The sequence below is a fragment of the Saimiri boliviensis genome, chromosome 5 (genome assembly GCF_048565385.1).
Source record: "Saimiri boliviensis isolate mSaiBol1 chromosome 5, mSaiBol1.pri, whole genome shotgun sequence".
Lineage (NCBI taxonomy): Eukaryota > Metazoa > Chordata > Mammalia > Primates > Cebidae > Saimiri > Saimiri boliviensis.
The window spans coordinates 65,382,256-65,405,626 of NC_133453.1; the positions used below are offsets into that span (position 1 = coordinate 65,382,256).

The 23,371-nt window shown below is 37.7% G+C and overlaps 1 protein-coding gene across 2 annotated transcripts in view; it reads left to right on the forward strand.

The window, feature by feature from the left end:
• CIRSR (corepressor of RBPJ and splicing regulator) overlaps window positions 1–23,371 on the forward strand; it is a 42,052-nt gene that overhangs the window by 2,088 nt on the left and 16,593 nt on the right. Inside the window, exons 2-7 of one of the 2 annotated variants that reach the window (XM_003921851.4) lie at window positions 3,724–3,818; window positions 6,943–7,016; window positions 8,150–8,160; window positions 8,249–8,313; window positions 8,708–8,756; window positions 9,589–9,706. In XM_003921851.4, the coding sequence (XP_003921900.2) occupies window positions 3,724–3,818; window positions 6,943–7,016; window positions 8,150–8,160; window positions 8,249–8,313; window positions 8,708–8,756; window positions 9,589–9,706 (412 nt within the window). Of the gene's footprint in view, window positions 1–3,723; window positions 3,819–6,942; window positions 7,017–8,149; window positions 8,161–8,248; window positions 8,314–8,707; window positions 8,757–9,588; window positions 9,707–23,371 lie in introns of those variants that run through there. The other variant, XM_074399452.1, reaches the window with a different exon arrangement.

Sequence of the window (23,371 nt, forward strand, 5' to 3'; positions counted from 1 at the left end):
CTCATGCCTATAATCCCAACACTTTGGGAGGCCAGGAATTCAAGAGAAGCATGCGCAACAAACTGGGACCCGATCTATATTTAAAAAGGTAGTTGATTGTAAAATTAGGCGTGTTGGGTTTATTAAAGTCAAGTAGTTTCTTTTTTCTTTTTTCTTGTTTCTTATCAGTTTCCCAAGCTTACAAAAAGTCCGGTAGGTTTTAAGGTCTCATTTGTTCACCAAAAATAACAGTGAATGCTATGTATCTGTTGGTCACTTGGTTATGTATTGTTATGCACTGCCTCAATCATTATGCCACAGGATACACTGTTTTAGTTCAGTTGTTCTTTTTTTTTTTTTTCTTGACTTCGTTAATGAAGGAAACAGTTAATTTACATTGTGGTCCAAGCTCCTTATTTGTCTTGTATACTGGCAAACAGTTTACAAACTTGCTATTGACAATAGTACCACCTTAAACTACTCCGTTTTTGTGAAACTCTCTCTTCCCCTAACTGTAATAACTACTCTCTTCTAGTTTTCCGGCTCTCTTATTAGACTGTCTTTTTCTATCAACTTCACTGGATCTTTATTCTTAGCCTGCTCCTAAAATAAAAGTATTCCCCCCAGTTTCATCCTTGGCTGACTTCTTGCTTACCTTGTATGCTTTCCTCAAGCAATCACATCCAACTAGCCATTTTTTATTTTTATTTTTATTTTGAGATGTAGTCTCGCTCTGTCACCCAGGCTGGAAGGCAGTGGTGCGATCTCGGCTCACTGCAACCTGTGCCTCCTGGGTTTAAGTGATGCTCCTGCCTCAGCCTCCTGAGTAGCTGGGACTACAGGTGCGCGCCACCATGTCTGGCTAATTTTTGCATTTTTAGTAGAGATGGGGGTTTCACCATGTTGGTCAGGCTGGTCTTGAACTCCTGACCTTGTGATCCAGCCGCCTCAGCCTCTCTTAAGTGCTAGGATTACAGGAGTGAGCCACCGCACTTGGGCCAGCCCATTTTAACTAGCCCGATTACTCATGACTCTCAAATCTGCAGTCCCAGTTTTCTGTTTTTAACTTTGATGTGGCTCAAGACAGCTATCTACTAGACATTTGCATCTTGATGTCCTATAGGCAACTCAAACTCAACATATCTGAAGTAAAAGTTTTTTACTCCAAATCTGCCCTTTTTATACTTGCTATCTCATACGGGTAGAAATAGAGATAGCAAAACAATTCTTCATCCTGTTACCCAAACCAGAAGCTCAGGATTCATCCCTTTTCCCATCACTCCTTTATCTAGTCAATTACTGAATGCTATTGGTCTTACCTTCGAAATATCTCTTGAATCCATATCTTCTCTCTGTCACTACTGCCTGTGTCTTAGTGTAGACCCTCATCATCTTTCACCTAGATTGTTGCATTTTCTAAGTGGCTTCAATCTTGACTCCTCTCAAATCCATTCACTACACAGCCATCAGAAATAGTCATTTTTCATTTTAACAGCTCTGCTGAGATAAATTAACATATCATACAATCATGCATGTGAAATGTACAATTCAGTGGTTTTTAAAATACATTCATGGAGTTGAGTAATCATTACCACAAACAATTTTAGAACTTTTTCATCACCCCAAAAAGAAACCCCTGCTGAGCAAGGTGGCTGACACTTGTAATCCCAACACTTTGGGAGGCCAAGGCAGGTGAATCACTTGGGGTCAGGAGTTTGAGACAGCCTGCTCAGCATGGTGAAACCCCATCTCTACTAAAAATACAAAAATTAGCTGGGTATGATGGTGAGCACTTGTAATCCCAGCAACTCAGGAGGCTGAGGCAGGAGAATTACTTGAACCCGGGAGGTGGAGGTTGCAGTGAGCCAAGATTGTGCCACTGCACTCCAGCTTGGGTGACAGAGCAAGACTCCATCTCAAAAAAAAAAAGAGAAAAAGAAACCCCCATACCTGTTATCAGTCACTCCCATTTTTCCTTAACTCTCCTCCCTCTCTCCAGCCCTAGACAAGCACTAATCTACTTTCTGTTTGTGGATTTGCCTATTCTGGAAATTCATTTAAATGGAATCATGCTCCATTCCATGTGGTTTGGGAAAAACAAAGAAAAATAAATAAATAAAAATAAATGAAATCATGCAATCTGTGGTCTTTTGTGACTGGCTACTCTCACCATAGAGTATTTGTTTTTATTTATTTATTTATTTATTTTGAGATGGAGTCTCACTCTGTAGCCAGGCTGGTGTGCAGTGGCACAATCTCAGTTCACTGCAACTTCCAACTCCCTGGTTCAAGCAATTCTCCTGTCAGCCTCTCGAGTAGATGGTATTACAGGCACACACCACCACACCCAGCTAATTTTTATGTTTTTAGTAGAGACAAGGTTTCACCATGTTGGCCAGGATGGTCTCCATCTCCTGACCTCGTGATTCGCTCACCTTGGCCTCCTAAAGTGCTGGGATTACAGGCGTGAGCCACTACACCTGGCCTCAGGAAACTTAAAATCATGGCAGAAGTGGAGTAAACACATCCTTCTTTGCATGGCAGTAGCGAGGAGAAGTGCTGAGCAAAAAGGGAAAAACCCCTTATAAAACCATCAGAGAACTCACTCAGTGTCGTGAGAATAGCATGGAGGTAACTGCCCCCATGATTCAATTACATCCCGCTAGCTCCCTCCCATGATACATGGGGATTATGGGAACTACCATTCAAGATAAGATTTGGGTGGGGACACAACCAAACCATATCAGATCTCCATGGTATATAATTTTATACATGTTTTGTGTGTGTGTGTGTGTTTGTGTAAAGTATGTTACCATTTATATAAGAATTGTGTATGTTCTTTTGCATGTATATGCATTAGAACATCTTGGAAGGATGTATAATATATCCTTGGAAGAATAATATTAAATTTAAATTTAATATTCATAGGTAGTCAATGTTATACATTTATACAATAATATACATAGGTAGGCAATGTTATACAATATTTAAATATTAAATATAACTTTTAAAAACCAAAACTTGCTATAAAGCATTCTATGGGCTGGGCGTGGTGGCTCATGCCTCTAATCTCAGAGGAACTTATATCAGCACTTTGGGAGGCCAAGGCGGGCAGATCACTTGAGGCCAGGAGTTCAAGACCAGCCTGGCCAACTTGGCAAAACCCCATCTCTACTAAAACTACAAAAATTAGCCAGGTGCAGTGGCGCATGCACTGAGGACCGCTGAGGCAAGAAAATTGCTTGAACCCAGGAAGCAGAGGCTGCAGTGAGCTGAGATCGTGCCATTGCATTCCAACCTGGGTGATAGCCAGGCTCTGTCAAAAAGAAAAAAGACTCATATCAAGCCACTTCAGATTTTTCAGGTTTGTGATGATATAATTATGGCTAAATTGGATTATGTTGTAAACTTTGAGCCAACCTTGTCCAGCCCTTGGCCTGTGGGTCATCTGGCCCAGGATGGCTTTAAATGCAGCCCAACACAAATGTGTAAACTTCCTTAAAACATTGTGAGATTTTTTTTGGCCCTTTCTTTTCTTTTCTTTTTTTCATCTCATTGGCTATCATTATTGTTAGCGTATTTTGTGTGGCCAGGACAATTATTCTTCTACTGTGGCCCAGAGAAGCCAAAAGATTAGACACTCATGCTTTAAACAATTGCATTTTACATTTTATTACAAGAAAAGCAAGCTTTGTTTAACTTAAATCCAACAATTTAATTTATAATTTTACTTCATTAATCTAGGTATGGATGGCAGAACAGAAAATATCATATGATAAGAAGAAACAAGAAGAATTAATGCAGCAATATCTTAAAGAACAAGAATCATATGATAACAGGTACATTCTACTATGCCAGTATTTCTAGAATTATCAATTTCATGGGAATAAATTTCTACTGAATAATATATTATTCAGTTTATTATTATTTGGTTTATTATTATTAAAAACTGTTATTATTAGTCAGTTTTTTGGAATCAAATGCCCAGTTACAGGATTCATTTCTCTCTCTGAGGGCTTTCTCTTTTACTCTCATACCTGTAGATGGCCTCTTTTTCCAGCTTTACCATGATTCATGTAAAATACAGATTCATGTGACTCATAAACAGTCTTTGAGCAAGTCTCAAATTAGGCAAAGCTTAGAAGAACAATAAATGTCCACACTTGAACTGCTGAGACCTCTTAGAAACTTATTTTAACACACTCACATGAAAAGATACCTAGGACACCTTCAAGAAGAAAAGTAAAGTGACGATTTGATATGCATGTCATTGTTCTGTTAAAAGCTGTATCGTGGCTAGTGTATTTCATTGGTGTCTTCTAACATGGTACCTGCCTTTAGCTATTGTGTTTGTATATGCAGATCTAACACGGAAGCTGATTTCTCTTGGTTAAGCAATTGAATAGTGGTGTTTTGGTAAATTTTTCATGAAGTTCAATTTTTAATCAATGTGGAATTTAGCACAGTAATACTAAACTATTACTATTTAAAATATAGTATATTGAGAGGAAAAGTAAAGAAATAAAAGTTGATTAGCCTTCTCACTAATTTTATTTAATCTTGTTAACTTTTGTTGAGTACCTACTCCATGCATGATGATAAGTGGTAGTACAGGGACCTGTAAAAGTGTGTGAAGTGTAATTTGTCTCTACCCTTAGGAAATCTTAGTAGGTGATACATACATATAGTTCAAAGCCAAATATAACAACTGATATATTAAAAACACAACGCTGCTTTTAAAAATACAGTATGTTATTATAGGAAAGAATAATTCCAGTTAGGAAGACTTTATGAAAGAGGCGACATTAAAGCTGAAATTTGAAGAATGATAAGGATTTAGATAGGTGGTTCTCAACTGAGCACCATTTTTTGCAACCGTTGCCCAGGGGACATGTGGCAATGTTTGGAGACACTGTTTTGACAATGTTTTGATTGTCACAACTGCGGACTGGGGTACTATTAGCTTCTAGTGGGTGGAGGTGCTGGATGCTGCAAAACAGCCTAGAATGCACAGGACAACTCCACACAGCAAATAACTCTCTAGTCCAAAATGTCAATAGCATCACTGTTTTCAAGCCCTAATTTATATATATTAATAGTAAAAACATAATAAACATCAGCACTGGGGGAAAAGAGAAGGTGTTCAGGAAACAGTTGTTGAGTTAGAGGGATAAAAACAGAGTGGAGGTGCAAAACTGGGTTTGAAACAGATCATAATGTTCATGTTTATTCTTTATCTTAAAAAAAAGTTACTATTTTCCCTTTGTAATTAATTAACATTTGAAGCCCTGCAAATACTGTTTCTCCTTGGACTTTTGCCGGATTTTGGCATTCATCAGTAGATGCTGCCTGCGTCAATTATTTATTTATGTGGTGTTCTAATGGTGATTTTCTATTTCTGTTATTCCCTCTACATTTCTTAATTTGAATTCCTCTGTAAGGAAGAATTTCCCTTATCTAGTTATTATTTGTTTTCTATCAGTATAAACTCATCGATATTTCTTTGGATTGTAATCTAATATTATTCTTACTTTTGGCATGACAGAAGCCACATTCTTTATAGTTCTGTTTTAACACTTACAGTTCCCTGTTTGAGCTCTGTTTAAAAAAAGGTATGCTAGGCTGTTTAGAAAAAAAAAGCTCTGTAACAAATGGAATGACTGGTTGAGTCAAAGTTTTAATTCGCAAGATCCAAGTAAAAATAATAAAGAAGGCGGCTAAAGAGTGAATCTAATTTCTCCTTATATTTGGAAAAGATAATCACAAAGGATATGTGACATGATTATAATTCCTCTCCTTATATCCACTGGATTCTATAAAGAACTATTAAAAAAAATAGCAAAAGGCCACAGGGATCTACATCCCTACAATAGAGTGGCATTCAGCAATGAAAGGGACTGAAGTATTGACATATGCAATACCATGGGTCAACTTCAAAAACATTACGCTATGTGAAAGAAGCCAGTCACAAAAAACCACATGACATATGATCTAATTTATAGGACATGTCCAGAATAGGCAAATCTACAGAGACAGCAAGTAGATTAGTGGCTGCTCTGAGCTGAGAGGTAGAAGGTGGGGGGACAAGGCAAGGGAATGAGAAGTGACTGCTAGTGGGTAGAAGATTTCTTTTTTGGATAATGTAAATGTTCTGAAATTAGATTATAGTGATGGCTCCAAAAGTCTAAATATACTTAAAAACAACATACACTTTAAACAGGTGTATATATGCAGCTATATATACAGCATATGCAGCTATATATACAGGTGCATATATACACCTGTTTAAAGTGTATGTTATACACCTGTTTAAAGCATTTAAAATGTATAATATAAGATATATACTTTATATTAACATCATTAAAATATCAAAATCCTGGCTGGGTACCGTGGCTCACGCCTGTAATTCCAGCACTTTGGAAGGTGAATCATGAAGTCAAGAGATGGAGACCATCCAACATGGTGAAACCCCATCTCTACTAAAAATACAGAAATTAGCTGGGTGTGGTGGCATGCACCCGTAGTTCTAGCTACTCAGGAAGCTGAGGCAAGAGAATCGCTTCAACTTGGAAGGCAGAGGTTGCAGTAAGCTGAGATCACACCACTACACTCCAGCCTGGCGACAGAGTAAGACTCTGTCTCAAAAAAAAAAAAAAAAAAAAAAAGGAAAGGAAAATCCTGCAAGAAAAATGACCCTGTCATTTTTTCCCTTTTTTTGTTAGGATGGCCAGGATATCTCAGGTAGTAAGAAAGTCTCAGAGCTTATAACCAGTTACTAAAGAGGCAGCACTGTTTGATTTCCATTCAGATATTTCAGATGTAATCTAGTCAGTAGAGTAAAGTTTTAGAACTCTGTTTCTAACAAAAATATTTTATCTTAATTCCCTTAGGTTTTTTGGTGGGGAGTGGATTATTCTGTGATATTTTTCGTCCTACATGAAATTATTGTCTTGTTTCACTTAGATTGCTTATGGGAGATGAACGCGTAAAGAATGGCCTTAATTTCATGTATGAAGCCCCACCAGGAGCTAAAAAAGGTACATATCTCTTCCTTTTCCTTTTCTTTTTACTTTTTTTTTTTTTTTTTTTTTTGAGATGGAGTCTCACCCTGTCACTGAGGCTAGAGTACAGTGGCATGATCTCAGCTCACTGCAACCTCTGCCTCCCAGGTTCAAGCGATTCTTCTGCCCCAGCCTCTTGAGTAGCTGGGATTACAGGCACGCACCACCTCATCTGGCTAATTTTTTGTATCTTTAGTAGAAACAGGTTTTTACCACGTTGGTCAAGCTGGTCTTGAACTCCTGACCTCAAGAGAGCTACCCACCTCGGCCTCCCAAAGTGCTGGGATTACAGGCTTGAGCCACGGTGCCCAGCCTCCTTCCTTTTAAGTCTTTGATGTGTTTGCAACTAAAGATTGAAAACTATGACAGATATTTTTTTGAAGTTGCTATTTATCTTTTAAAATTGCTGTTATCCTATGAAGATAATAAAAACTATAATCATACAACACAATAAATACTAAAAAGTATCTTTCTAATCTGGTAATATTTCATAATGTGCCGTTTGAGGGGGAAGAAAACCTTCATGTCCAAAGTACATTTATTCTTTCATAATTTGCATATATATAGTCCTTCTTACTATTTAATATTTTGTAAATAAAAAAACATAAGTGCTACTATCTCTTACTTTGTATTTTTTTTTTTTGAGACGGAGTTTCACTCTTGTTACCCATGCTGGAGTGCAATGGCGCGATCTCGGCTCACCGCAACCTCCGCCTCCTGGGTTCAGGCAATTCTCCTGCCTCAGCCTCCTGAGTAGCTGGGACTACAGGCACGCGCCACCATGCCCAGCTAATTTTTTGTATTTTTAGTAGAGACAGGGTTTCACCACGTTGACCAGGATGGTCTCGATCTTTTGACCTCGTGATCCACCCACCTCGGCCTCCCAAAGTGCTAGGATTACAGGCGTGAGCCACCGCGCCCAGCTTCTTACTTTGTATTTTATCCTGAAATGGTCTAAATTTTTATCAGACCATTGTGAAAGAAGAAAAATAGTAAAACCAATGAACTCTTGTGACAATTATATATCATTGTGTATACAGTAGACTTTTGTGTTGACATTTTTAACTTGTCATACCTTTTTTCTTCCATATTTTTGATATGCAATCAAGAAAACAAAGAGGTAAAGGACTATTTTCTTTTTCTGAATTTACTTGCAATTCATTGTATTTTATTGAAAAGTTAAAAGAATTTTCAATGAATGCTTTTAGAAAGAAGAAACAGAGGGAGAGACTGAATACAAATTTGAATGGCAGAAAGGAGCCCCACGAGAAAAGTAAGGACTGGTTTACTTCTAAGACAAGATATGTATCAGTAAATTTATATTTACCGTATATCCCATCTTATGTTGCTTTTTCAATCGTTAGAGGAGGCAACTGATATGAAAAGTTGTTAATGATTTTAATTAGCCGTCTTATTCAGCTAATCTGCTTGATCGTAGTCTTTTGTTTTACATACTTTTTCATGTTTTTAAAATCACAAATTATCAGACTAGACACATAATAACTAAATAGTGTTTGGAAACAATAGAGAGATTTTATAGTTCTAAATGTTTACTGAAGTAATATATTTTGTAATGTTCTTAGAACTATAAAACTATTTTTCTGATTAACTGCTCTTCTGTATTTTAAATTATTCTTAATATTGTGCTTGTACATTTCCTCTAATAGATATGCCAAAGATGACATGAACATCAGAGATCAACCCTTTGGTATTCAGGCAAGTGACATATATTTTACACTGTAAGAATAATTTTTATGTAATAAATATGTCTTTATATTGTTGCCTAAAAGGTGTGTAAGCCGAAAAGGGGCACTATGGTTTTGATTTATATCAGAAAATGTAAGGAATAGAGGAGAAAACATTAAATGTAGTAGACTGATAAAACAGGAATCAAGCTTTTATAGAGAGAGCTATAATGATATTGGTCTCTTTAGTTTTCGAAAAATTTGGAGAATTAGCTCAAGGTTAAGAAAAGATTTAAATCTATTATTGGTTTAGAATCAGACAGACTATCATCAGAGGGCAAATCCTGTGGTAAAGAAAGTTTTATTGGAACACTGCTTTGCCTATTCATTTACTTACTGGCTATGCCTGCTTTCCCATTACAGCAGCAGAATTGAGTAGTTATAATAGACAACATCTGTCCCAAAAAGCCTAAAATATTTACTATATTTAGACCTTTACAGAAAATATTTACCAGCTCCTGGTTTAGAAATTTGAAACCTACTAAAATTAGAGAATTTAAGCTTAAATTCTTCCCATTATGACCTAATTCTTTTTGGTATTTTACCATTTCTTTTTGGATGACATTATATTGCCACGAAGTAAAAGGCAAAAAGAAATGGGATTCAGCTTAGCTTCTAGGCAAAATTTATAGTGAAAGATTTTAGTCTTTGTATTAAGTTACCAAACATAGTTACAGAGTCTGTTTCCCTGGAGATCTTTTAAAAATGTAATTTTAGCTTAAATTCTATCAAGGAATAGGAATTTCAACATTGGTTAGATTCTTACTATTTTAGTAACCAAAATAACATTCATTATTTCTCAGGTTCGAAATGTGAGGTGCATTAAATGTCACAAATGGGGTCATGTTAACACAGATCGAGAATGTCCTTTGTTTGGTCTTTCTGGAATCAATGCAAGTTCGGTTCCCACTGATGGCTCAGGTAGGCACTAGACATGATTAGTTTTTGGGATAGGACAAACAAGGAAAGATTAAACAACATTTTTCTTTACTCTTTCTGGGTATTGTTTTATGTGGGTTTGTGTGTGTGGTTTTTTTGTTTTTGTTTTTTCTTTTTTTGGACTAAGACCATTCCCAAAATATGATTAATGGGAAACTCTGATGTTGAATTGAAATGCTGTGTAATAGGATTAAGTTTAATTTTTCCAGCCAAAGGCCCTATGAACTAAGTTTTGAAGTGAAATACATTAAACATAGTTGATCAGGTTAGTAGCCTAAAAATGGAAGATAAAATGGTGTTTTCTCCTATTCATACCCCCCTGAGTTGTAAAACTAGACTGGACTGAAAGCCTCAGCAGCCGTCTCTTTTTAGTACAGGGATAAAAACAAAGGTGAGTATGTTAAAATTGTTTTTGACTTAAAGTTACTTATTGTCCTGCATATTACTCTCTACTTCAGAAAATTGGTCTGATTTGGTTTAGATCATTTTGGTTCTTTTTCTAAAAAGATACTAAACCGAGAAGTTTTAACTTAGATTTATCAATGCCTTGTTAGTATATTATTGAAACAGGCACAATAATCCAACCCTCACTTGGAATAGATCATGATAGAAATAATTTGCTTAATACTATAACCTTAAGCAAGTCCTTTTACTTTTATGAACTTCAGCTCCTTATTTTAAAATAAGGATAATAGTACAACTTGGAGATTTGCTGCATTTTTAAAGCAGCTACAGAATCCTTTTTTTTTTTGTTTGTTTGTTTTTTAAAGAAATCTTACATGAAACCTCAGTATAAGAACATACAAAAGCAGGACTGCTCTACTAAAGCTCTGGGCATGAAGCCCTGTCCTCTCAGGCCACCAACACCTGTGATGCACCTCCTTAGACTCCCTTTGGCTCTCATAACTGCCTCAATCTGAGCCCAGGCTTCGCTCTCAACCAGCATACAATCTTCAGCCTCTATTCTATAGCTAGAGCTCCTGCTTCTTTCCAGCAAGCCGACATAGGATTCAAAGTGTCAGTTCTCCTATTAGGAGTTTAGGAATTTGCTGAATGATGAGTTTGTCTGTTTTTTTTTTTTTTTTTGAGATGTTGTCTCACTGTGTTGCCTAGGCTGGAGTGCACTGGCACAATCTCGGCTCGCTGCAACCTCTGCCTCTTGGGTTCAAGCGATTGTCCTGCCTCAGCCTCCCAAGTAGCTGGGATTATAGGCACACACCACCACACTGGCTGATTTTTATACTTTTAGTAGAGACAGGGTTTTGTCATGTTGCCTAGGTTAGTCTTGAACTCCTGAGCTCAAAGTGCTCTGCCTGTCTTGGCCTCCCAAAGTGCTGGGATTACAGGCATGACAAAAACCTTTTTTTTTTTTTTTGTAAGGTGGGGACAGAGTCTTGTTCTGTTGCCCAAGCTGGAGTGCCATGGCCCAATACCGGCTTACTGCAACCTCAACCTTCACCTCTCGGGTTCAAGCAATTCTTCTGCCTTAGCCTCCCACGTAGCTGGGATTATGGGCACCTGCCACCACATTCGGCTAATTTTCTGTATTTTTAGTAGAGGGGGGGTTTCACCCTGTTGGCCAGGCTAGTCTGGAACTCTTGAGCTCAGGTAATCCATCTGCCTCAGCCTCCCAAAGTGCTAGGATTGTAGGTGTGAGCCACTGTGCTCAGCCCTTTTTGTTTTATTTATTTATTTATTTTTGAGACAAGTATCTTGTTCTGTCACCCAAGCTGGAGTGCAGTGGCGCAATCTCGGCTCACTGCAACCTTCGACTCCCAGGCTCAAGTTGTCTTCCCACCTCAGCCCCTTGAGTAGCTAGCTGAGACTATAGACACACACCACCATGCCGGGCTAGTTTTTGTACTTGTTAGTAGAGATAGGGTTTTGCCATGTTGCCCAGGCTGGTCTCAAACTCCTGGGCTCAAAGTGATCCACCTGCCTCAGCCTCCCAAAGTGGTGGGATTACAGGCAGGAGCCACCATGCCTGGCCAGTAACCCCTTTTTAAGTAGAAGGAAATTATTTGCTCAGTATTGTCAGGTGAGACAGTACTGATATGGACTTAAGTCTAGCAATCTCTGACAAAAGAACATCCCACTGATACCACAGTACAGGTACCCTTAAAAGTTTATATACCTAATACCTTCTCCTCTGCCCCCAGCTGATGAGTAGAAGAAGGGAGAAAGGCCTCAAAGGAAATAAAGCCCCAAAGAAAATGGAGTAGCGTACATTATGTACTGAGAACCTATTTTCAGAAATACAAATATTTTGTGTTTCAGAAGTATAAATTGTATTTCTGAAAATGGGTTTTCAGTACATAATGTACAAACATTCAGAAGTACAAATACTTCAGAAATGTACAGAAATATTTCAGTAAGTACAAACATATTCAGAAGTACAAATATAAGTACAAACATTCAGAAGTACAAATATTTCAGAAATGTACTGAAATATTTCTGACCTCTTTTTTTTTAGTCACAGGGATTTGTTGTTATATCTGAAAAGTATAAACTGTTTTCTGGAAGGGGTTGCATCTTTCTCATCTTTGCCTTCACTCTAACCTTGTAGTGCCCCTACAACCGCATGACTCGTGGGTCGACTTGGGTCAGGCGGAAGTAATAGTTACCTTTGTGCCTCAACCTTGTCTTACTCTGATCCTGAGTACATAGACTCCAGACTTAGTGCTTTCTGTTAATAATCAATAGACTTGATTTCTCTCGAGTCTGTGTTAGAAAGTCTCCTAAACATCAAAAGAACTTGTGCTAACTGAATAGTCAACCTATTTTTAAGAGTACTGAAAACAGTAAAACCTCACAAAAACATGCCCACAATTACATGAATTCAGATATAATAAAGCTGGTTATTGGCTCTTATCCAGCCACCTTATAATAACTCAGTCACTCAATTTATACAATTGACAGTTTTGGACCCCTCTTATGATGGGGTTTTACTGTAGTACTATTCCTTAGTAAAACAAACTTTTTCAGAATCAAGGGAATTAACTAGAAAAAAAATGTTCAATCATTTGGTTCCTATCAAGTTTTAGCATGTATGTAACCAGGCTTGTGAAGTCTACCTATTAGTGATTCTTTTTCTCTAAATGAATTGAGCACCTGGATGGGAGAGGATGAGAAGCATTACCTTTGTGGAAATAGTATGGTTTCTCTGCATGAGGCTGATACCCCTAATATATAAAATGTTCTTTCAGGGCTGGGCACGGTGGCTCATGCCTGTAATCCCAGCACATTGAAAGGCCAAGGCAGGAGGATTGCTTGAGCCCAGGAGTCCAGGACAGCCTGGGCAACATGATGAAACCCTGTCTCTACAAAAAAATACAAAAAAATTTAGCTGGGCTTGGTGATCTGCACGTGTAGTCCCAGCTAGTCAAGAGGCTGAGGCAGGAGGATCATTTGAGTCCAGGAGGTTGAGGCTTCAGTGAGCCAGGTTTACATCACTGTGCTCCAGCCCTGGTGACAAAGTGAGATTCTGTCTCCAAAACGAAAATGTTCTTTCAAGTCAATATGAGGAAGATGAACAAACAAACACGAAGGAGCAAAGAACTTAAAGATGATTTACAAAAGGAGGAATTCAAATGACCATTAAACATATGAAAATATTTTCAACAACATGAATAACAAAGAAATGAAAACTAAAACAATATATTACCATCTTGCCTGTCAAACTTGGTAAAGATTTTTAAAAGGTATGCATCCAGTATTGGCACAAGTGTGGTAAAGTGAACATTTTATTTATTTGTTTGTTTATTTCTTTATTTATTTGAGACTGTGTTATCCTCTTTCCCAGACTTGAGGGCAGTGACATGGGTCTCAACTCACTGCAACCTCTGCCCCCTAGGCTCAAGCAGTCCTCCTACCTCAGCCTCCTGAGTAGCTGAGACTACAGGCATAAAGCCACTATGCCCAGCTAATTTTTGCACTTTTTGTAGAGATGGGGTTTCACCATGTTGCCCAGGCTGGTCTTGAACTCCTGACCTCATGATCCACCAGCCTCGGCCTCCCAAAGTGCTGGGATTACAGGTGTGAGTCACTGTGCCCAGCCAAAATGAACATTTTAATCCTCTTTATAAATTAAAGCAAACTTTCTGGAGAGGTTATATATTTGCTGATATATACCAAAAGCCTGAAAAACATGCATACCTTTTTAGAAATTCGCCTTCCAGTAATTTATAATAAAAATGTGATAAGCCAGATTTTCTAAGATGTATAGTAGTGAAAGATTGGCAACAACCCTAAATGTTCATCAGTAGTTGGTAAGATAAACATATTTATTCAGTCATCATTTATGGAGCACTTTTTCTGTGCCAGGCCTTGTTCTAGGCTCTAGTAAGGCAATACCAACACCTTTCATTATATTGGGAATGACACACAGTAAACTAATAGATAAGAAAATGTCAGGTATTTATAAGTTCTGTGATGAATATTTAATTGGATACTGTGATGAGAACTAAATGGGGAATTACTTTAGATGAAATGGTCAGGAAGGGCTCCTCTAAGGAAGCAATGTTAAGCTGAGACCTGAATCACAGGAAAGATGCTGACATGCAAGACAGGGGAAGAGAGCGTTGAGCACCTTAGGCAAAAGGAATACCCTTTCATATAGAGGAAACCATCATTTCTGAGGGGCCCTGTACTTACTGGTTAAGCACACAGCTGAGGAGCTGTGGAGCTACATAGATGCCTTGTTTGCAGCCAGGTTTAGAGCCAGGCATCTATGCAGCTCCATACATAGCTACTAAGTGTTTTGCTGCCTTGTATCCATACAACTTTAGGCAAGCTGCTTAACATCTCTCTGCCTCCCTTTCCTTAATTCTTAGAACTGAAGTTTTTTGTTTACTTTTTGAAATAATTGTATTTGCCAACTCTGTGGTATTTGACATCTTGCACATCAGCCAGTAACTTTTATTTTTTGAACCCAAGCTCATAGAAGATACAGGCTCAACCTCTGGTTTACAGTCTAATCAGACACATCAAATTAACATAGAGTAACTCCCAGTTTACAACCTAGTTAGGAAAACAAAGTACGGTATTATGTAAGACTCTATTTAATAGAGAGTAACAGTGTTAAATTATGTAGCTAATAGAGGAGATGGGACTAAAATGAGCTTTGAAGAATTAAAACTTAGGTAGAAGGAAAGGTTGACTGAAAAACAAAGATTAGAAGAGAAACATAAGCACAGAAGATTTAACTTGGATGAACTAAATGATAACAGCAGATTTGAATGGCTCTTAAAAAGCTGGCTGAAAGGGTTTGGCCACTGATACTGAAGCCAGTGTTTTCTCAAATCTACCTAAAGTAAAAGTTCACTCAAGTATTTTGTGTGAATGTTGGTTCCCAAGCCCCAGTTGCAGAGGGGCTGTTGAAGACGAGTCCTCAGAGGAGGGAGAAGTCTGAGCATCTTGCTCCTCAAAGATGTTGTTCACAATCTGAAAGTTTGGTGAAACCACTGTAAACAAAATCAGTGCCATGGAAGTGTGTGTGTGTGTGTGTGTGTTCTGCTTCTAAGAAGAAACAGGCAAAACACACACAGGGATAATATAAAGGAAAGACGGTAATGTGTTAAAAGAGTTTTTTTTTTAAAAGGTGAGAGAAAACATTTTCAACATCATTTCTAATTTTTCACCTTTGTAAACAGTCTAAATATCCAACACTAGGGGAATGGCAAACTAAACTGTTGATATCTTAAGTAAACTAAAGAATACCAATGGAATCTATGCTATAATTCTAATATAAATTTAGGGGCATGTAAATTAGGACTGGAAAGAAACAGAAAAATGAAAATAATATGTTAATTTGGTGAAATTACAGATAATTTTTTATGTTAAAATGTGTGATTAATTAAAATTGGAAAAGAAACTTAAAATTTAGGCTTTTCAAACACTGAATGTCACATGATGTTCTTCAGAAGGCCAATGTTTTCCTTCGTACTCCCATATTAAATATATTTTCAGAATAATTGGAACAGCTAAAAAAAGCAGAGTTACCGGTGTGTTGTAAAGGCTATGTTCATGATGAGAAATAACTAGCAGACTGAATTAATTATTTGCCTCAGTCTTTATAGAATAAGATGTTAGGGAAATTTCCATTTCCAGTTTTTCCATTCAAACTGACATGGTATGAGAACAAATATTAGTAAATACCTTGGATATTTTAATTTCTTAAATCATGTATCTTAGAGTATCTGAACTGTATGGTAAAATTATGATTTACAAAATCAGTAACTTTCACCATCTTTATGCCACATAAAATGATGAAAGTTACTGATCTATTTCTTAGGCATCATCAAGGTCAAGAACCATCAGCTTAAACTACATGTAAGAACAGTTGACGATTTGGGAGCAAAGTACCTTTTTCTGTTTCTTTAAATTATTACAAGTCATGAATCTATCCTAAGGAAATGAGCATATGTTCAAATATTTAGTCACAAAGAGTTGTGTATAATATTTTAGTAAAGGAGAGGGTGGACACAGTGGCTCACGCCTGCAATCCCAACACTTTGGGAGGCTAAGGCAGGCAAATCACCTTAGGTCAGGAGTTTGAGACCAGCCTGGCCAACATGGTGAAACTCCATCTCTACTAAAATATAAAAATTAGCTGGGCGTGGTGGTGTGCACCTGTAATCCCAGCTACGTAGGAGGCTGAGGCATGAGAATTGCTCAAACCTGTGAGGCAGAAGTTGTGGTGAGCCAAAATTGTGTCACTGTACTCTTTTGTGACTCTATCTCAAAAAACAGAAAAAAGAAAGATAAAGAACAACTAAATATCGAATAAAAGGATATTAAGTGAATAATTATAGAATATTGTTACAATGGAATACTATACTATGCAGCTATTTTAAATGATATGAAGATTTCTTAATGATATGGCTATTGTTTACAACGTTTGATCAAATAAGAAAAGCAGGTTATAAAACAGTAGTTACATTTGTGTTTCTCTTTGTATCTTGAGGTAGACATGTAGATAGATACTTTTAGAAAAAGGATTGGAAGGAGACAGACAAATATTAACATTAATTTTAGTTTCATCTTGTTTGCTTACCTGTATTTCCATTAGTGAAGGTAAATTACATTTATAAGTTTTTTAAATGAACATTGTTTTAGAAGAATTAAAAATTGTAGGCCAGGCACAGTGGCTCATGCCTGTAGTCCCAGCACTTTGGGAGGCCGAGGTGGGTGGATCACCAGGTCAGGCGTTTGAGACCAGCCTGGTCAACATGGTGAAACCCCGTCTACTAAAAATACAAAATTAGCCAGGCGTGATGGTGGGCACCTATAATCCCAGCTACTTGGGAGGCTGAGATAGGAGAATCACTTGAAACCAACCCAAAAGCGGAGCAGTGAGCCAAGATCATGCTACTGCACTCCAGCCTAGGCAAAAGAGCAAAACTCCATCTCAAAAAAAGAAAAAGAAAGAAAAAAAAAACTAAACTAAAAAAACCAACTGTACATAGAAGTAAATTATTTAAAATTGTATTGCTCAGTTAATGCCTTTAAAGTTTGACTTAAATTAGCAGTAGTACTTAACTAAAGCTAATAGAAACTCTTAAAGATTTCTCAAAAACAAAATCAAAATTCTATATCAAATAGGAAAGCAAATAATAATGGTGTTGTATTCTGAATTTGAATGCAATGAAAAATAAACTGACCAATTTTCTAATCCACTTGCTGATTCAAGCTAAAAAAAAAAGTCTTTTCATTTAAAAAAAAATCACCTATTGAATAATGTCTCACCAGTGAATAGAGATTATTTTTGCAATAAGGCAATTTCAGTGGATGTGGTTATCATGGGATAATCACACCCCTGGGGTACAGCCTTGTGCCTGTAATCTCTCAGGAGTGTAATTATTTCATGATAACCGCACCCCCTGGTGTTGCATTATTTCTATTATGAAATTCTTAGTTTAGTATATAAAGTAACTTACTTTGATCACTGGAAACTGCAAGGTGCTGTTAGAATGTTCCAGCTGTGAGGTTTACAGAGACCAGCTATAAGATTTACTTCTCCTTTACAAAGTTAAATTAGGCAATCAGAATGCTTCTTTGGGCTAAAATGGTTTAGAATATCTTTTCTACTGATAAGATCATCTTAACTTTATAAGTTTTCATTCACTCCAGATACTCAAAATTATATGTAAAACTTGTAAGCTTCAGTGGTGACTGAATTTTTATCAAAGATTTTTATACTCCAACACAATTAAATGGCCAGCTCACCTGGCTTTTATCTATATTCTGTAGCCCTTATTCTTATCATTGACTCTCAACATCTGTCAGCTACTTGTGTTTTTAATATATATTTAAATTAAACATTTTAAAATCCACAGTGGGATGTATCAACAGAGCAAGTTTGTTTTCTTTTAACAACTTTTTTGGGCTATAATTTGCATACCATACAGTTTACCGATTTGAAGCATACAATTCAGTGGCCTTTAGTATATTCACAGAGTTATACACCCATCACCACAGTCAATTTTAGAAGATTTTCATTACCCAAAAAAGATATTCCTTAGCCCTCACCCCCTAGTTCTCAGCCTTGGGCAACCACCTAATTTTTTCTGTCTCTGTAGATTTGCCTACTCTGGACATTTTATAAAAGTAGAACCATATGAGGTAAAGAATGTGATTTTAATACCATTTTCTTTGCCTTTCAATTTCATAATGTAATACAACTAGAATCGCTGATACCTGCCCCACATTCTTCCATGGAATGTATTTTTCTGTGACACTTAAACACATACATACAGCAGAGTACATAGTCTTATAATAATTAAAACTTCTAGCCCACAATGGGATAAGAATTTGTGTATAGGTACCTATGAAGCAAATTAATGTTCTTCAGATTGTCACAAATATAAAGCAAAATTCTCTCTCTTAAACAGTTCTTTTCCCCAAGCAAACAAAGATTTTGTGCATCTTTCGATGTTTGAATTTCAGATTTCTTTCCTCAGGAAGCTAACAGGTAACACTGAACAGTCACTCTGGCCCACGCCTATAATCTCCTCACTTTGCGAGGCTTAGTGGGGAGGATAGTTCAAGACCAGGCGTTTCAGACCAACCTGAGCAACACAGCAAAACACTATTGCTGCAAAAACTTTGTATAAATAAATAAACAGTTGCTGTGTCGGAAAGACCCGTGGGGCTGGGAGTGCTAGCTCTACTTCAGCCAGCTCCTCAACCACCCATTATGCCCACCATTGAACTCAGCTCTGCATCTGCAGTGAAAGTGGATGAGCCAGCCCTGAAACCCTAATGCGGGTCTGCCTTGTTTGATCAGACTTCACTTTCTTGCCCTTTGCAGATGCTGTGTTTCTTACAAATTGAAGGTCTGTGGTAAGCCTGTGCTGAGCAAGTCTATCAGTACCAGTTTTCTAACAAAGTGCTCACTTTGTCTCTGGGTCACATTTTTGGTAATTATTGCAATATTTCAAACTTATAAATTATTGTTATTATGGGTGATCTGTGCTCAGTGATCTTTGATACTACTATTGCAATCGTTTTTGAGACACACAAACTGCACCTGCAGAAGATGGCATACTTAATGAATAAATGTTGTAGGTATTCTGAGTGCTCTGTCCACTGTCTCTTCCCTCATTTCTCTCCCTTTCTTCAGCTCTCCCTGTTCTCTGAGACACAATGATATTGAATTTAGGCAATTAATAACCGTAAGAGGCCTCTAAGTGTTCAAGTAAAAGGAAGAACCACACGTCTCTCACTTTAACCAAAAGCTAGAAATGGTTAAGCTAAATAAGGAAAGCATGTTGAAAGCTGAGATAGGTCAAATGGTAGGCCTCCCACACCAAGTAGCCACGTTGTGAATGCAAAGGGAAAGTTCTTGAAGGAAATTAGAAGTGCTACTCCAGTGAACACACAAATGAGAAAAAAGTAAAACAGCCTTACTGCTGATACAGAGAAAAATTTAGTAATCTGGATAGAAGATCAGACTATCCACAACATTCCCTTAAGCCAAAGCAAGGCCTCAAACTCTGTTCAGCTCTGTGAAGGCTAATAGAGGTGGGGAAGCTGCAGAAGAAAAGTTGGAGGCTAGCAGAGATTGGTTCATAAGGTTTAAGGGAAGAAGTCACACCCCTAACAGAAAACTGCAACGTGAAACAGCAAATGCTGATGTAGAGGCTGCAGCAAGTTCTCCAGAGAATATAGCTAAGATCATTGTTGAAGGTGGTTACACTAAACAGTAGATTTTCAGTGTAAATGAAACAGCCTTCTGTTGGAAAAAGATGCCGTCTAGGACTTTCATGGCTAGCAAAGAGAAGTCAGTACCTGGCTTCAGAGCTTCAAAGCACAAGCTGACTCTCTTGTTAGAGGCTAATGCAGCTTAGGATTTCTGAAGCCAGTGTTCATTTATGATTCTGAAAATTCTAGGGCCCTTAAGAATTATGATAAATCTACTTTGCATGTGCTCTATAAGTGGAACAACAAAGCCTAGAGGACCACACATCTGTTTACAGCATGATTTACTGAAGATTTAAAACCCACTGTTGAGAATTACTGCTCAAAATAAAAGATGCCTTTTAAAATCTTACTACTCATTTACAATGCCCATAGTGACCCAAGAGCTCTAGGGACAAAGGCCAGCCAAATTTCTTATTACATAGCAGTTGCATTTTCATTTTCTTTTTTAGAGACAGGTTCTCTGTTGTCTGAGCTGAAACTCAGTGGCACAGTCATAGCTCATTGCAGCTTCAAACTCCTGGGCTTAAGCCAGGCATCCCCAAACTTTTTACACAGGGGGCCAGTTCACTGTCCCTCAGACTGTTGGAGGGCCGCCACATACTGTGCTCCTCTCACTGACCACCAATGAAAGAGGTGCCCCTTCCTGAAGTGTGGCGGGGGTCCGGATAAATGGCCTCAGGAGGCCGCATGCGGCCCGAGGGCCGTAGTTTGGGGATGCCTGGCTTAAGCAGTCCCTCTGCCTTGGTCTCCCAACGTGCTAGGATTATAGGTGTGAGCCACTGTGCCCAGCCATTTTCTTTAGTTCAAAGTATTTTTTTTAACTTTCTCTTGAGACTACCTTTTTGACTCCTGTGTTTGTTTATGTGTGTTTTTAAATCTCTAAGTATTGAGGGATTTTCCAGCTATCTTTCTATTACTGATTCCTGGTTGAATTCCATTGTGGTCTGAGAGCATACTTTGTATGATTTCTATTCTTTTACCTTTGTTAAGGTGTGTCAAATGGCCCGTATGTGGTCTATTTGATGAATGTTCTATACAAGTGGGAGAAGAATGTATATTCTGCTGTTGTTAGAGGAAGTGTTCTATTAATGTTAGTACATCCAGCTGATGGATGGTACTGTTCAGTTCAACTATATCCTGCTGATTTTCTGCTTGCTGGATCTGTCAGTTACTGATAGAGGGGTGTTGACATCTCCAACTATTATAGTGGATTTGTCTATTTCTAAAAACATTTGAATCTGGTTTTGCTTCATATTTTGATGCTCTGTGGTTAGGCACATACACAGGGGATTGTTGTGTCTTCCTGGAGAATTGACCCCTTTGTCATTTACGTAATGCCTATCTTTATCCTCGATGATTTTCCTTGCTCTGAAATCTACTTGTCTGACGTTAATGTAGTTACTCCTGCCTTATCAATTAGTGTTAGCATGGTATATCTTCTTCTGTCCTTTTAATTTATCTGTGTCTTTATATTTAAAGTGGGTTTCTTATGGACAACAATAACATATAGTTGGGTCTTGTTTTTTTATCTACTCAAATCATCATTATCATCATCATCATCTTTTTTTTTTTTTTTAAGAGACAGCATCTCTCTCTTGCCCAGGCTGGAATTCAGTGGCAAGGTAATAGCTCACTGTGGTCTAAAACTCCTGGGCTTAAGCTATCCTGCCACCTTAGCCTCCTAAGTAACGGGGATGACAAGCATGCACAATCATTTTTGGAGTAGCACTGCTAATTTTTAAAAAAAAATTTTTGTAGAGACAGACTCTCACTATGTTACACAGTCTGGTCTTCAACTCCTGGCCTCCTGCCTTGGCCTCCCAAAGTACTGGGATTATAGGTGTGAGCCACCACATCCAGCCTCTGTCTTTTGATTGGTGTGCTAAAACCATTCTTTTTTTTTTTAAAGATGGGGTTTCACCATGTTGGCCAGGCTGGTCTTGAACTCCTGACCTCTGGTGATCCACCCACCTTGGCCTCCCAAAGTGCTAGGATTATAGGCGTGAGCCACTAAAACCATTCTTATCAAAAGCAATGATTGAAATAGTTGGATTAATATCTACTATATTTGTAATTGTTTTCTATTCATTGCTCTAATTTTTTGTTTTATCTTTTGTCTCTTAGTTTCTGTTCTCTCTGGTTTTAATTGAGCATTTTATAGGAATTTATCTTATCTCCTCTTATAGCATATTATACTTTAGAGATTTTTTTTTTTTTAGTGATTGCCCTAGAACCACTTTTGTATGTATGCCACAGTTCGGAATTTATAACTAATCTAAGTCCACTTTCAAATAAACCTATACAACTTCATGGCTAGTTCAGGTATCTTATAAAAGAGAAACCCAATTCCTCTTTTATGACCGAATTCTTCCCTCACATCCCTTATAACATTGCTGTCATATATTTCATTCATCCCTAAGGTATAATTCCCAGTATATTGTTGCTCTTATTATTTTGAACAAACTGTTATCTTTTAGATCAGTTAATAATATGAAAAATAAAAGATTGTGTTTTACAATCTCCATTTCTTTCTCAAGCATTCTTCCTTTCTTTATGTAGATCTGAGTTTCTGGCCTGTATCATTTTCCTTTCACTAAGGAACTTCTTTTGTTTGTTTTTTTTTTTTTTTGAGAGAGTTTCGCTCTTGTTACCCAGGCTAGAATGCAATGGCGCGATCTCGGCTCACCGCAACCTTCGCCTCCTGGGCTCAGGCAATTCTCCTGCCTCAGCCTCCTGAGTAGCTGGGATTACAGGCACGTGCCACCATGCCCAGCTAATTTCTTGTATTTTTAGTAGAGACGGGGTTTCACCATGTTGACCAGGATGGTCTCGATCTCTTGACCTCGTGATCCACCCGCCTCGGCCTCCCAAAGTGCTGGGATTACAGGCTTGAGCCACCGTGCCCGGCAGAACTTCTTTTGATATTTCCTTCAAGACAAGTCTACTGGCAAAAAATTCCTCCATTTTTGTTTTCTAAGAGGGTCTTTATTCTTCACTTTTGAAGGGTAATTTCACTGGATACTAAATTTCTTCATTGTTGATTTTTTTTTTACAGTGTGAATGTGATATGCTTAGGTATAGATTTCTTGGTATTTATCTTGTTTGGTGTCTCATGAGATCTGATGGTTTTAAAAAGAGGAATTCCCCTGCACAAGCTTTCTCTCTTTGCCTGCTGCCATCCATGTAAGACATGACTTGCTCCTCCTTGCCTTCTGTCATATGAGAGGCTTCCCCAGCCACTTGATACTGTAAGTCCAGTTAAACCTCTTTCTTTTGTAAATTGTAAGTTTGGGGTATATCTTTATCAGCATGTAAAAACATGCTGGTACAGTAAATTGGTACCAGTAGAGTGAGACGTTGCTGAAAAGATACCCTAAAATGTAGAAGCAACTTCGGAACTGGGTAACAGCAGAGATTGGAACAGTTTGGAGGGCTCAGAAGAAG